The sequence below is a fragment of the Lepidothrix coronata genome, unplaced genomic scaffold (assembly GCF_001604755.1).
Source record: "Lepidothrix coronata isolate B3197 unplaced genomic scaffold, Lepidothrix_coronata-1.0 Scaffold139, whole genome shotgun sequence".
In the NCBI taxonomy this organism is placed as follows: Eukaryota; Metazoa; Chordata; class Aves; order Passeriformes; family Pipridae; genus Lepidothrix; species Lepidothrix coronata.
Genome location: NW_016690319.1, coordinates 310,671 through 324,282, shown reverse-complemented (window position 1 = coordinate 324,282; position 13,612 = coordinate 310,671). Strand labels below are relative to the sequence as shown.

General features: G+C 36.9%; 1 protein-coding gene across 8 annotated transcripts in view; it reads left to right on the top strand.

Annotated features, from left to right (window-relative positions):
* Positions 1-13,612, top strand: part of SATB1 (SATB homeobox 1) — a 92,351-nt gene that overhangs the window by 18,020 nt on the left and 60,719 nt on the right. For 2 of the 8 annotated variants that reach the window (XM_017827434.1, XM_017827429.1), the window contains exons 1-5: positions 16-758; positions 3,587-3,822; positions 7,604-7,780; positions 8,546-8,672; positions 9,400-9,523. In XM_017827434.1, the coding sequence (XP_017682923.1) occupies positions 3,612-3,822; positions 7,604-7,780; positions 8,546-8,672; positions 9,400-9,523 (639 nt within the window). In that variant the 5' untranslated portion in view covers positions 16-758; positions 3,587-3,611. Of the gene's footprint in view, positions 1-15; positions 759-850; positions 921-3,586; positions 3,823-7,603; positions 7,781-8,545; positions 8,673-9,399; positions 9,524-13,612 lie in introns of those variants that run through there. The other 6 variants (XM_017827437.1, XM_017827436.1, XM_017827430.1 and 3 more) reach the window with 5 other exon arrangements.

Sequence of the window (13,612 nt, the reverse complement as noted above, 5' to 3'; positions counted from 1 at the left end):
TTTTTTTTTTTTTTTTTTTTTTTTAATCTCCAGTAGCGATCTCTGGGGCTGAGGTTTCCGCAGAAAGTTTGGGGGCTGTTACGGTGTGTATTTTTGCGAAGGGGGAGGGGAGCGGGCTCCTTCTGTGTGTGCTGCTCCTCTGGGTGCCTATTGGAGAATAACAGTGTAAGTGACAACCTAGAAGTAGACTTTCTGCTCTTCACACTGGATAGAAAAGCTGCCTTTTTTTTTTTCTTTGCTTTTTTTTTTTTTAATAACCCCCTTTCTCACTTGCTCCTGTACGCACTGGTTTTATTTTTGAAAGGATAGCTAGACTTAAGTCACCCTCCACCTCCATTTAAACCTGCTACTTATTTTTAAATTATTATTATTAATTACTCGTTTTGAGCGTTACACTTGTCTGATCAATTTGATCTCCAGCTCTGTCTTCCGTTGCTAAACCTCGAAAACTGGCTCTCTCAAAAGATATTTAATTTCTATTTTTTTTGTCCATTGCCATTTTTGCTCATGGCTACTCTGTTTCTCGCTATCTATTTTTGCCCCTCCCCGTCTAGAGGAAAATAGCAACAAGAAAAAAAAAAAAAAGATAATATTAGGGGAAGTAGTCCTCAGGTCTGCTGCCCCCCCTCTCTTGCCCCCCTCCAGAAAGGGGGGGACCTAAAAAACATCAGTCTTGAACTTCTTCCTCTTCAAGAGCTCGGGCTGCAAAGGAAACCTCCTTTGTTTTTGTTATTTATATGCTGTCAAGTTTTGAAGTGGTGAGTTTCGGGTCGGTTTTGCTAATTTCACTCAGAAAACTGCAGTGTTTCTGTTTCTAGATAAGTACTTTGCTTCTTTGTCTCTTTAAAAGGTCACAGGGAAAGCTTGGCCTGGATTGTGAGAGCCATATGGAACGGATAAGTGCGGAGCCTCTCTCAAATGTGATTATGGGTTTTTATGGGGGAGGGAGGGAAGAGGAGGGGAAAGGCATGGGGAGGGGGCTGATTCAGGAGGAGAGAAAGAAATAATATAATACCGGCTGCGTTACGTCGCGACAAAAGGAGATACCGCACCGAGTCTCATTCAGAAATTGCGCGGTGTGCCCGTACGTGTGCGCTGGCTCTGGGAAACTGTGCCTTGAAATTGTGCTCTTCTCTCAATGATCTGTGATGAAAACTTGTAGTTGTGAAAGATGCCTAAATGCGAAACCCGGGGAAACTCTTGGCCTGGAACCGGTGGAGATGATAGGTCTTTGCTGCAACCCTCTCCCTGGGCAGGCCATGCTGGTTGTTGCTCATCACTATTTCAAACTGAGGTTTCAGTGAACTTTAGCCTTGGGCATGGAGTTTAAATGAGTAAATTAGGTGTTTTATGTGCATGTAATTTTGCTTTGTAACATAAAGCTTTTTACAAGATGACTAAGCGATGAAAGGATGCCGATGGGTGGGTATTCTCAGGCCAAGCGAAAATGACCCATTTGGTGTTTTGGTTGTAGTCAGTGTATTAACTAAGTGGCGATCTATCACTTTTATTCACTGTACATGATGTAGTCTGATTCTGACTCATGATGACTAGATACTTTTTGTAGCAAAGAACCTCGGTGCCTTAGAGTACTTCTCAAGTTGCCAAAAGTAATGAGGAATTTCTTATTCGAGGCTTTTTTGTGTGTGTATTCTTTTACTCTTCTCCTCCCCTCCACCTTTTTTTTTCTTTTTCTGTTAATCCTCTTATTCTTGAGAGAGACCAGTCTCAGAAAAGCAGCCCTGTAGTACTTTAGCATCGTCAGAAACATCGGAAGATGTTAAGTTTGAGTCTGTAATTCTTTGCTTAGGTTGCACTTAGCACAGTTTAAAAAAATCTTTATGAAAAGTGGCTAAAATAGGCATGTTTACTGTTAATGAGACACGCGACCTCAAACAGATGGGATAAAGATGAACGGTAAACCTTAGCTGTCACCTTACAGCATAAGAAAAAATAATGATTGTCTGAACTTAATCTATTTGGTGGCATTCTTGAGGTTGCTTGTAAACGTTTGAATTAATACATTACCTCTTTCTTCACCGTATCGGGAAAAGCAGCATGATGTTCAAACAAGAAAAAAATGGTTTACAAAATTGTCAGTGGCACGTATACCAGTTGAAGTGTATGTATAAAAAAAAAAAATCCAAGATATTTAGACTCTAATAGCTTTGCTCTGAAATGTGCGGAAAATGTATTGAATTACTAGGCAACTGAAAGAAAGTAGCAATTACCAGATTCACACCAGTCTTTCTAAATATGACTTCCCCAGTATTTGTAATTGCAAATGTAAATACTAGTTCATAAATTAATGTCTAGTCACCTGTCCTTAGTGATTATATTATATATATAATCTATATATAATATATGTCTGTGTAGTTACACCTTTCTCAGAGAAAGGCAGGGTAAAATACCTAACAATCACAAGAGTATTGATTAGTGAAATCATAACCAGAAAGATGTCTCTGCTCTCAGCAAGGGATTTTTTTTTTTAATATACTTGGTAAAACAGATTCTGATGAGTGACAAGAATCCTCAAAACTTCCTCTGTGTTCTAGGCTTGGGAGATTTTTAGTGATTTAACTGTAATTTTTATTCATGGACAGAGGTTTCAAAAGTTTGTAAAAAGGGAAGTACAGACACGCTAACATATACTTTTTCTCAATTCCCTATTTAAATTCTGGTTTTTTTGGTTACCAATAGCTGTGACAGCATCACCCAGGTTTTGAGGTTTTTTAATATTTAAGAGCTTCAAAGGTACTGTAGAAATTGTAGAGTTATTTCCCCAGCTTTATATTTGGTGACATACTACTTCTCAGTTATTTTTCTTAATTCAGTAAACTAAACTATTTAACACTTGAAGCTCAACATCTGAAAAATTGCATATTTTGAACTTAGCAAGAGTTGATAAACTCTTTGTATAATATTGGTCTGGAAACTCAAAAGCAATCGTCTCCCGCCACTGCTTTCTGAACTTAAATGTTAAATTCTTTTCAAACTTCTATTTTTTATGGGAGGAGGTGGAATTGTAAATGGACAATATTCTACATCTCTAATAAATTTGTTGCTCCTTCAACTAAAGTTTTAACAAATTCTCTATTGTAGTTCATCTGTTTTTTAATCAAGTAAATCAAAAAATATTTTGCTAGAATCTTTTTCCTTCTCTCTGTCTCCACAATAAAAATACCTGTGATTAAAAGCAAACCTTTCTCTGAGATTTGTAACAATAGCTGTGTTGGAGCACATACCTTGACAATCATGATCATTATGAGAGTCTTAGTGTCTCTCAGATTCAGTAGAATATCTCTGAACAATTTTTTCTTTTGTTTTAAAGAGGTACTCTAGTTGGCTTTTAAAAAATAATTCCACCAGATTATGATACAATCTTTCTGTAAAATGGGATGTGAGGTCATTTTTGAAGAATAAGTTTGTTTCTTTTGAAAAAGGCATTTCTTTCTAGTTAAAATAGTTATCTGTTCTTTATGAGGTTATGATACATATATATCTCTCTCAGTACATGTGCAGGCTGTGTACGTATACATATGCGCACACGTGTACAACATATATATTTTTTTTTGAATCATGGCAGGTGATCTTTAGAGGCGGGACTGAGTATGGATCATTTGAACGAGGCAACTCAGGGGAAAGAACATTCAGAAATGTCTAACAATGTAAGCGATCCGAAGGGTCCACCAGCCAAAATTGCGCGCTTGGAACAGAATGGGAGCCCATTAGGAAGAGGAAGACTTGGAAGTACAGGAACTAAAATGCAAGGAGTGCCTTTAAAACACTCTGGACACCTGATGAAAACTAATATTAGAAAAGGTAACACTTTTGCTAATTCTGCATTAGAGAAATATGATTTATAATATTTTGGGGGGAAGCATACTTTTGCAGACTCTACTTCATTTATATTTCAGGATTAAATCTCCATTCTAAAATACTGTATATTCCCAATTCTGATATAAATCACATTTGGGAAATGTAAGCTTCATGCTTGGGTGGAGCATCTTGCTATTCAGGGTGGAGTCTGATTTTTGTTAAGGTAAAGGCTAGCTCTGGTTAAAGCAAATTCTTACATTGAAATATAAGTAATATTAATTCTTCGGGTAAGCGTTGGGTTAAGAAGCGCAAAAATGTGCAAGAGTAAATACCGAACCCCCAAAACAAATTCTCACCTTTCCTCTTAATGATGGTCCTAAGATTGGAAGGGCAGCAGTATTTCCATAACAGTTGCAAGTTGGTTTAAAGAAGAGAGTGTAAATCTTTAGGTATCACATTGGAAAAGTCATTTATGATGTCAATCTTTGCAGTTTATTTTCTTAAGTACAATTCATTATTGAACAATGAACAACTTGGGTGTCATATTTTTCAGTGACTGGTTTGCTGTAATTAGACATTTACACAAGGAAAAGGCACATTTAGAACCACTGATGTTCGTATATGGATGGCTTTTGTTTGCATTAAAAATATTTTCAATGGACAATAATATAGAAATTTTACTTATCAAAATGTGTAAGTCTTTTTGACCGTGTCCTACAGGCTTGCTAATTTAAATCAAAATATGCTGCATGTAATTTGGCATATGTCTTAAAACATCCTCTACTTTTCCTAGCATAATTGGTTATGCTTATAATCCAGATTTTTCTTGTATTTGCTAAGCAAAGTGCAAAATGGAACCAGGACTATTAAACGCACAAAGTTAGAAGGCAGAGGAATTTCATTGTGTCTGATGCATAACATTTATCGTACAATCATTTATTTTTTCCTCGGTTTGGTGAAAACAAAGAATATATTGATCCTGAAATGAACAGACACAGCAGTCCGTATTGTTAGATCTTTATCTATTAAAAATGGAAAAACAGCACTTCAGCAAATTCTTTGGCCTCTGCTCATGATTACCCTATTTATTGATTGTTTGCCAAGAATGTATGCATCTTAAGAAAGCCAGGGTAAGAGCATTAAAAATATAATTTATTACGGCTTTTCAAGCAGAGTGCATTAACATTGTACAGTGAAGCAGTGGGGCTTTATAAAAAGGACTTTCTGACGCCTGCAAACATATAAGTTCCATAAATTCCTAAATAGGAGATTTCAGCTGTCTCTGGTATTATGTGATATTTGCACAGCAAACTTTAATGCCAGGACAGTTTTAGACAAGGATTCTACAGACTTCACTGCTCCTTATGGCAGACGTGCTGTTTACACAGACTCGTAAACCTTCAGCAAAAGCTCTAACACTGCCTTCAGGTTTAAATCATGCTGTATTTTTAGCAGGGAGAACTGACCAATGCTCTCCCCTTTAATACTAGAAGGTTATGAAGTTGCTGCACTTGGAGGTCTTGCCAAGTACTAGCAGGAGTGATCAGCCAGCTGAGATTGTGCTCTCCTGTATAACATTTTTCACATTAACAGAAGGACACTAGTGACAGTTTGCTAAAAGATTTAGTGTCTTGATTTGTAGTCAGATGATACCTGTGTTGCACTGCTGGGATCGACCTCTGATAATCTATACTGTGCTTCAAAATTTGGCCAAGAGGTTCTCCTGTGTTGTTTAAAGTACCTCATTTTCCAGAATGCTGCAACTCAGGAAACCGTGTACCTGGCAAAAAGGGTACTGATAGCAGCGAAGTACCTGTGTGTTGTGTCTGATCATAGCTTAATTTGTAGGAACTGATAAGGGGAAAAACAAATATACTTTAGCTGGGTTTGAGTGTATCTGCACTGTTTGTTAAAATGAAGCTTTGCTTACAGTTTATCTTCAGGAATTACTGGTAAAACTATTTATGAATTTTGAGCCCTTACTCTGAATCAGATGGCAATAGGTGAAACATCAGTTGTGAGAGCCTGGAAGTGAGAAAAAAAAAAACAAACACCTTTTTGCAGATGAACCATGTGTGTCCACAGCTTAATTAAAACCAACGAAGAAAACACCAGTTTGCATGTACTGCTTTTGCTTTGGTCTTTATTCCCTTCCTGACCAGTCTCCCTCACATTTAAAAAAACCAACCAAACAAAAAAAGTCAAGACAGAAATGCGTCTTCCTGCACTACATAAATATTGGCAAGCTTTTACTCTTGTCTTTCATGCTGAGCCTATTGGGCAAACTGAGTGAGTTTGTGAGCTTTTCCAAGCAAGCCTGAAGGGGTTTGTTTGCCAGAGATTGGCTCTCTGGTGAACAGATGTAGTTTAAGTATACGTGCTTAAAGAGGTATCTTTTTTTATCGTGATTTCTTGCTATATGTTAGAGCACAAATCAACAGACGTGGTCTTAAAGTGTATCTATTGTCAAGAGTAAATCTTGCTTTTAGACTACAGCAGGTCAGGTGCATCCTAGCAGGTTAGGAGGTTTCCGTAAGTCTAGAGGGCAGTGGTTATAGAGGCATTAACATTGTAGGACTAATTGGAGTTCCTGGGTGCCCTGTTAAAATAACCCTTGTCATCATTTATGCTAAAGATGATACCCCTCTGGCAGGCTGCCATAAGACAGTTCTGTACATCTGCTTTTAACCCTTTTGCTTTCTGTCATTAAGAGATCCTAACCTGTGCCGCTGGAGACAGTGGAACAGGATTGGGATCTAAAACCGCAGGTCCAAGGTCATCATGTCATCCGTGTCCATCTGAGAGGTGGGGAGGGATTTGCATGAAGTCAAGGAATCTGATGGCTGGGGGAGACTTTGTCCCTAAAACAGCTTGGGTCATTTGTTACTTCTCTGTCTATTGTCAAAAGGGAGGAAATGGAAAAAAAACCAAAAAAACCCCCAAAAACCCAGAAAAACAAAAAAGGCTAAAGGAAAGAGAAGAGGTTATTTGCTTAATATTCTGTGTAGCGTATGGAAGGGTTTGTCATATGATGCTACAAAACTGGAAATTAGTAATTAACTTTCAGGCATGCCAAAATAGCATTGTGGGATGTACAGTGCAGAAGACAACAACAGCAGCAACAAAAAAACCCCAAACTGCAGGTACACTTCTTAAAGCGGCATTGAAATCATGATTTGTTTCTTAAAGATGCGAGTGAAAGTAGTGCTCAAGTGCACTCAGTGAATGAAGCACGAATTAGTGTTAACTTTTGCCTTGTTTCCTTGTGTACTCTTTTCAGAGCGAATGTATAACACACAAGGTGATTTGTTGTTGATGTTGAAAGCAATTAAATGTTTTTGGCAGGACTAAGAAAGTTTTAATGTTAACGAACAAAATTATGTAGCTGGTACTAAAATGGCTTACAGTGAAGACATCTGCAGTATGTATTTAGGTTCTCATGCTGCCTGCTACTCACAGCAAATCAGGCAGGACAGAGAGAATCAACTTCTCTTCAGTCAACCTTGTTATTTCTATAGAAGGTAATTCTTTAAATCTGTATCTGATCAAGCGAGATAAATTTGCATTTCTGCTTTTCAGAGAGATGTATCTTTTGTAGAACTTTATCTTTTTTGGAGAGGGTGAGGGGAAAGGACTTGGGGAATATGTTTGTCAAATATTTGTGATGATTCTTGATTCCTCTCCTCTGCCTGTTTGTACAGGTTTTATTTACATAACACTGTATAGACCCACCTACTCTACTATAACTCAAGTTTAATATGTTAAATTTAATTTTTTTTAATAGGAAGTATGCTTCCAGTTTTCTGTGTAGTGGAACATTATGAAAATGCCATTGAGTATGATTCTAAGGAGGAGCATGCAGAATTTGTGTTGGTGAGGAAGGATATGCTTTTCAACCAGCTGATTGAAATGGCATTGCTATCCCTTGGATATTCTCACAGCTCTGCTGCCCAAGCTAAAGGTAAATAAGATTATGAAATTGTACGATGACTTATGTTTGTTTGTGGGGTCTTGGGGGAGGGGCAGGATTTCTTTCAGGAATGCAGGTTTCACTTCTTAAACTTCCTGTAAATTCAGTCTATTTTTTTTTCCTTAATGTGTTTTTAGTTAGTGCGTGTTTTGTTCGTGGGGAATGTGGAGGTAAATTCTTTTCTTTTTTTTTTTTTAAGAAGAGAAAAGACTTCAACTGAATCATTAGTATGCTTATTGACCTTAATAATCTGCTCCACTGAGGATCCACAAGGAAGTGTAAAGCATATTTGAGCAGATGGACTGTTGAGAGTCAACTTGCATTTATGACTGAATATCCAGTTCTGTTTCTTTTATTTTGTTCCTCATGGTTTTATAGACTGCAAAGTAATTTTTTTTTTGTGCTCAGTTCTTGCATTGCAAAATCCTTTCTAATTTATTAAGATGAATGCTAACTATTATATCATGTCCTATTGAATTCATGGGAACTTAGGAAAATATACTTCTATACATACTAAGAAATGCATTTGTATAATTTCATAATATAGATAAAGCATATCCTTGGTGGTGTGTGGGTGGGGGTTTTTGAGGGGGGTGTGTGTTCTTGTGTTTTGCCAGATTTAAGAGGCTAGAAACAAAGGTGGTGATCCTGTTAAAATCAGATAATTTTTTTCCCCCTATGAATTAACAGGTAAATTACTTTCTTTCAATTTTTCTTGCCCACTGCCCCTCCCCTCACAAAACAACAATTCTGCAGGGCTTATCCAGGTTGGGAAGTGGAATCCAGTTCCACTCTCCTATGTGACAGATGCCCCTGATGCTACAGTAGCAGACATGCTGCAAGACGTGTATCATGTGGTCACACTGAAAATCCAGTTACACAGGTGAGTTGCACTCCAATTCTGGGACATGAACTGTTACTTGTCTGCTCTTAACTGTTTATATTGCTTGTATTTAATTCCCATTGTGCTTTGTGCTCAAAGTACAAAGGCTTGCCTAAATTCTTTTCTAGTTACTCTAATTCTTCTTTAACTTACAGTATACTATTCCAGAAAACTTTTATAGCTCTGATACATAGATTTTCTTTGGATATCTCATTAAAACTATATTGCATTTTAGTCAATTAAATGATGCATTACAAGAAGGCATTTTACATAAAGTTTACTTAAGAGAAAAATATTTTTGCATATCATGAACAGTACCATCTGTGTGCATTTTGTAAAAGAATGACTTGCTCACACTTATTGTTGCTGTTTAGGTTCTTAAATTTCACAGCAACAAAAAAGAAAAAACGGTTAATATATTAATGCTTTTCATGATCAGTCGTGAGAAAGCATTACACCTTAAATTGTTTTACCAAGCGCATCAGAGCAGGAAGGTAGAAGTAACATGAAAAAATAGTCGCCACATGCAGCTGATGTATAATTCATGCATCAATACAGCAGATGTGTTGTATAAAGTAATTAACTAATCGGAACAATCAGGAGACCGAGAGCAATCTCCAGATGCATCTGCTTGATGCGCAAAATGAAATCTGTCTGTCTTAAAGGAATGTTCTGCAGCAGGATGCAATCTTGTAATAATCCCTTTTCTAATCTGTGTTTCAAATAGTTGCCCTAAACTAGAAGACTTGCCTCCTGAACAATGGTCTCACACAACAGTAAGAAATGCTCTGAAGGACTTACTGAAGGATATGAACCAGAGTTCATTGGCCAAGGAATGTCCCCTTTCACAGGTACTTAGCATAACATATAATAAATAATAAAGCACTATAGGCAATGCTGATGTGAGATCTGAGATTTCTACAGACTGTAGCAAGTAGTAGCCATGGAGTGGATCTGCCAAAAATGCAAATGCATTTGACCACTTCATGATCTTTATAAATATGCCTGCTTCATTTTGAACATAGTCTTACAATGTTTCCCAGGGGGAGTCGTGAAAGGTTGTTTACACCACACTAAAATCGTCTCACAGCAAACTGGATTTTAACTGGTTTTTGTCTTCAGTCTTTGAACTGCTTTGATGCTACTACTTTTTTCAAGCATATGTGTTCAAAATGTTAAAAGGCTCTTTACTTACTGCTGTCAAAAGTACTATTGAATCTGAATGCTTGTTAGATAACCTACAGTAGTTTTAAATGCTAATTCATAGAATGAGACAATCTTTGGCATGCTATATGAGAAGGGAATAAAGAATAAAGCTCTTTGGGTGATGTGCTGTTGTTGCAAACAACCAAAGGAAAATCAGTTATTTATTAGTTCTAATCAAAATATACCTAAACAAAAATGAAATCTCAATTTATGCATTGCTAAATATTGAACCAATGCTTTCCTCAAGCCTTAGTTGTATTGTTCTATTTTTACCATTCTTTTTGTTCTTCTCTTGTCAAATTACTGCAAAGGCGCAACTTATTTTTCTACGCGCAATGGTGCCCAATGATGCTGTGGTGGGAACATGGTATTATTTTTTACCTTTTAAATTTTAAAATGTATTTTGTTGTGCTGCAGTGGAGACTAATTCAGTATACAAATAAATGATGCTAGTTGTGACAGGGAGGGAAAAAGGGAAATTATGGAAGCGAAGGTATTTTATGGGGATTTTATTTCTCTTGTTCAGAATTCTGGAGTCCGTCTCTGAAAAAGTTCAGTTAATCTATAGAGGACTAGTCTCTTTCTCTGTCTGTTTTTCCTGCGGATATATTAGCAGGCTTGTTTCCCATCACTTTTTTTTCCCCTACGGTTAGATTGTTTTCAGTGATGTGGCTCCAATATAGAAAGTTCTGAAGTGGAAATAATCAAAATTATCTTCACTGGTTGCAAACCATTCCAGTAATATGTCTGCAAAGTTATCTTGTATGTACCTAGTACAAAAGCATGTGAGCTTTTGCACTGCTGGCTTGTGGAAGCTACAGATAACTTGGGATTTTTCTCCATTTTTTTCTAATAGTGGTACTTTTTACTTGGTAAGGATAGAAAGCAAATAAATTCTGTTGAGATGGAATATCTTGTTTCTATTTGGACATCATGTTTCACATAGAAGTTTCTGTATATATGTATATATAAAGCAGAAAAAAGTTTTTAAAAGGAAAACTTTGTTATAGACAGTATCATGGTACTGAAGACAATTCAGTAATTACACTCTTCTAAAAAATTGCTTTTAAACTATACTGAGTTTTTATATAATAACTTCATTGGACAAAAAAATCTTGCCTAATAACAGCTCTTCAAGTTAATGCTTGAGATGACTAAAACTCCAGATTACAGAACTCTGATTTGGGACTGTTTACTGATTTGTGCTTCTTTATTTGTAAAAGAATATACTTAAAGCGGTGAGCTTCTTTCTGTTATTAAAAACGTGCTTGTTACTATTGTCCTCTCTATTTTCACCAGCGCTGAGATAGTTGGATTGAAAGAATTTAAATAGCTTCTGCTTTTCTCTTTTCTTTAAGGACCAAATCATGTTAAGCTTAAAATACATTTATTTATTCCTAACTTTTGGAAAAACAAGTTGTTACAGTGGTTGGTCGAGAGCCCAGCAGTCAGTTTAAACCTTCCTATTTCCCTTTGGGAACTTGAGGGAAGACGCGTTGATCTGGCAGTGTCCTTTTCACATGACTAAATTGATCTGTATTTGCCTAACTAATAACTCATTGTATATCACTTCTATGGAAGTGATTCTGATTTAAGACTGTCAGTGTTTTATTAAAGGTATTAAAGTCTGTGAATTGCCCTGCGGTGGCGTGCTGCTGCAACAGAGGTGAGAAGTAAGAGCAAGGCAGAGGTCAGGAGGCAGTGTTTCCTTAGGAGTTCCATCAAAGTGTGAGATTCTTCTGAGAGCAGAGAAGGGGTCTCTCCTGTTTTGTACTTCCACAGGTATAGGTAATGCCATATGAAATGTTTCATCACAAATGCAAACTAATGCAGTGACACCGTACCATAACTTATTAACACTGTTATGGATATAATTTATTAACCGCAGAAAAATGACTCCAAGTGGAAACGGGAGTAGTTATCGTTTTCTGTCACTGTCATCAGCAATACCCTGTTTTGTGTAGGTATGGAAGGATTTGTTTTAAAGTATTTAAGCAGCTGTGCTCCATGCATGGCATCTCCAAAGCCCTGTTCTCACTTAAAATTTACTGGATTTTCTTAAACAATCTTGAATTTTTTATATTAAAAAATTGCTCATATTTGTTCAGAATACTGGCATTCTATGTACTGCAAAAAAAACCCCAAAACCGCAAGCAAACTATTTTATAGTGCAGATATATTTAATAGCTTGAAAATACATGAGCAAACAAACTTCGAGAACCAGTTTGTTTCAATTATAGAGTCATGAGAACTTAACAGTATTATTTGCTTGAGTTTGACTTTTTTTCTTTTAATTTTTTTTGCCATTTGCTTTCTTGTCCAACTAAAACCTTGTGGCATAAACGTAAGAACTCCTCATGCGTTCCTTGGTAAAATACTATTGTGACTCTTGCTCTCATTAGAAGAGTTGTATACATGGTGATTTTTGAAGCTACTATAAATGTCCAGCACTGTGACTGCTGTGGCCACACCTGAAGGTCAGGTTTATCGCTCAGTATATGAGCCCACATCATGGGGAATCCCTGTAGACATGACTTGGAGTGCTCAGGATGGACCAGAGCAAATACATGGCTCTGAATTGCTGGGGAATTGCCAACAGGCATCCAGAGGTTTGGTCTCAAATTTTTGGTGTCAAGGTAAAAGGACACTGCAAATTTTGCATGGAAAAGCCAAGCCTGTTCTGAATTACGGGCTGCAATGGATATTTTCAACCTTTACATCAAGTTTGCAGATTTTATTGCTAGAGACTAGCAGCTTGTGCAGATGCTGAGTGAAAGATGTTTTGCGTTTCATGCGCACAGCTCGCTTCATTTCTGCTTCCTCTCCAGATTTCTTTTGATGGGGAAGGTAACTCGGAATTTAATCTAGGACTCAATTTTGGGCTGTCTTGTGCATTCCATTAACTTGGTCTATCTTGTGAGTGGCCTAGATCTCATTTCCCTCCTGTTTTGGCTCTTCAGTCTCCAAAGGGTTGCAAAGAAATTTTTCTACCATCAATTCTTATTTCCAAACCCTTGCACAGAAGCTCTACTCTACCTCAGTCTTCTGGGAGCTGTTCTAAAGTGATCAGGCAAGCAGACAGCTCTGTTGCATTTACTTATTTAATGTTAGTCTTTCAGTGTCTCTCCTCAGCCTTAGTCTCAGTATTTTCATACTTCACAGTTTTGCTCTATTTTGATTTTTAGTGCAGAAGTCTTTTATTACTTCTATGGTTAATAACTGAAATACTACAGGCTGTATGTATGCTGATATTAATAAGGGGGTTTTTTTTCCTCTATTGTCCCTGTTGAATTATTGTCTTTCACTCTGTCTGTGTATTTATATATGTATATAGTTAGATCAGGTTTTATGAGGAAGCAGAGAGCAACATGGGCTATTGATCCGAGAAAAGAATGGGAAATTCTTTTGATAATTCTGGAATGAACTCACTGTGTGATTTTGAAGGTTTAGGTGTACCCCTTATCTTCAGTTCCTAGAACCATTTCTAGGAAAAGAAGATAACAAGTCACTCTATGAAGAGATCATAGTGATTAATTAGTATCAGGGCACTGCTTCGAAAATATGGTAGTGGTCAAATGACATTAATTTTTCTTCTGGTATTATTTCACCTGATTTTTTTTTCTACAAAAAAATTTCCTAAATGATTGTTGTTAGTATTCGCAAACAGGCGCTTTATCAAACCACTGCAAAAGCACTTCTGAAGCAATGTATTCTTTCTCTTATCCCATAGTATC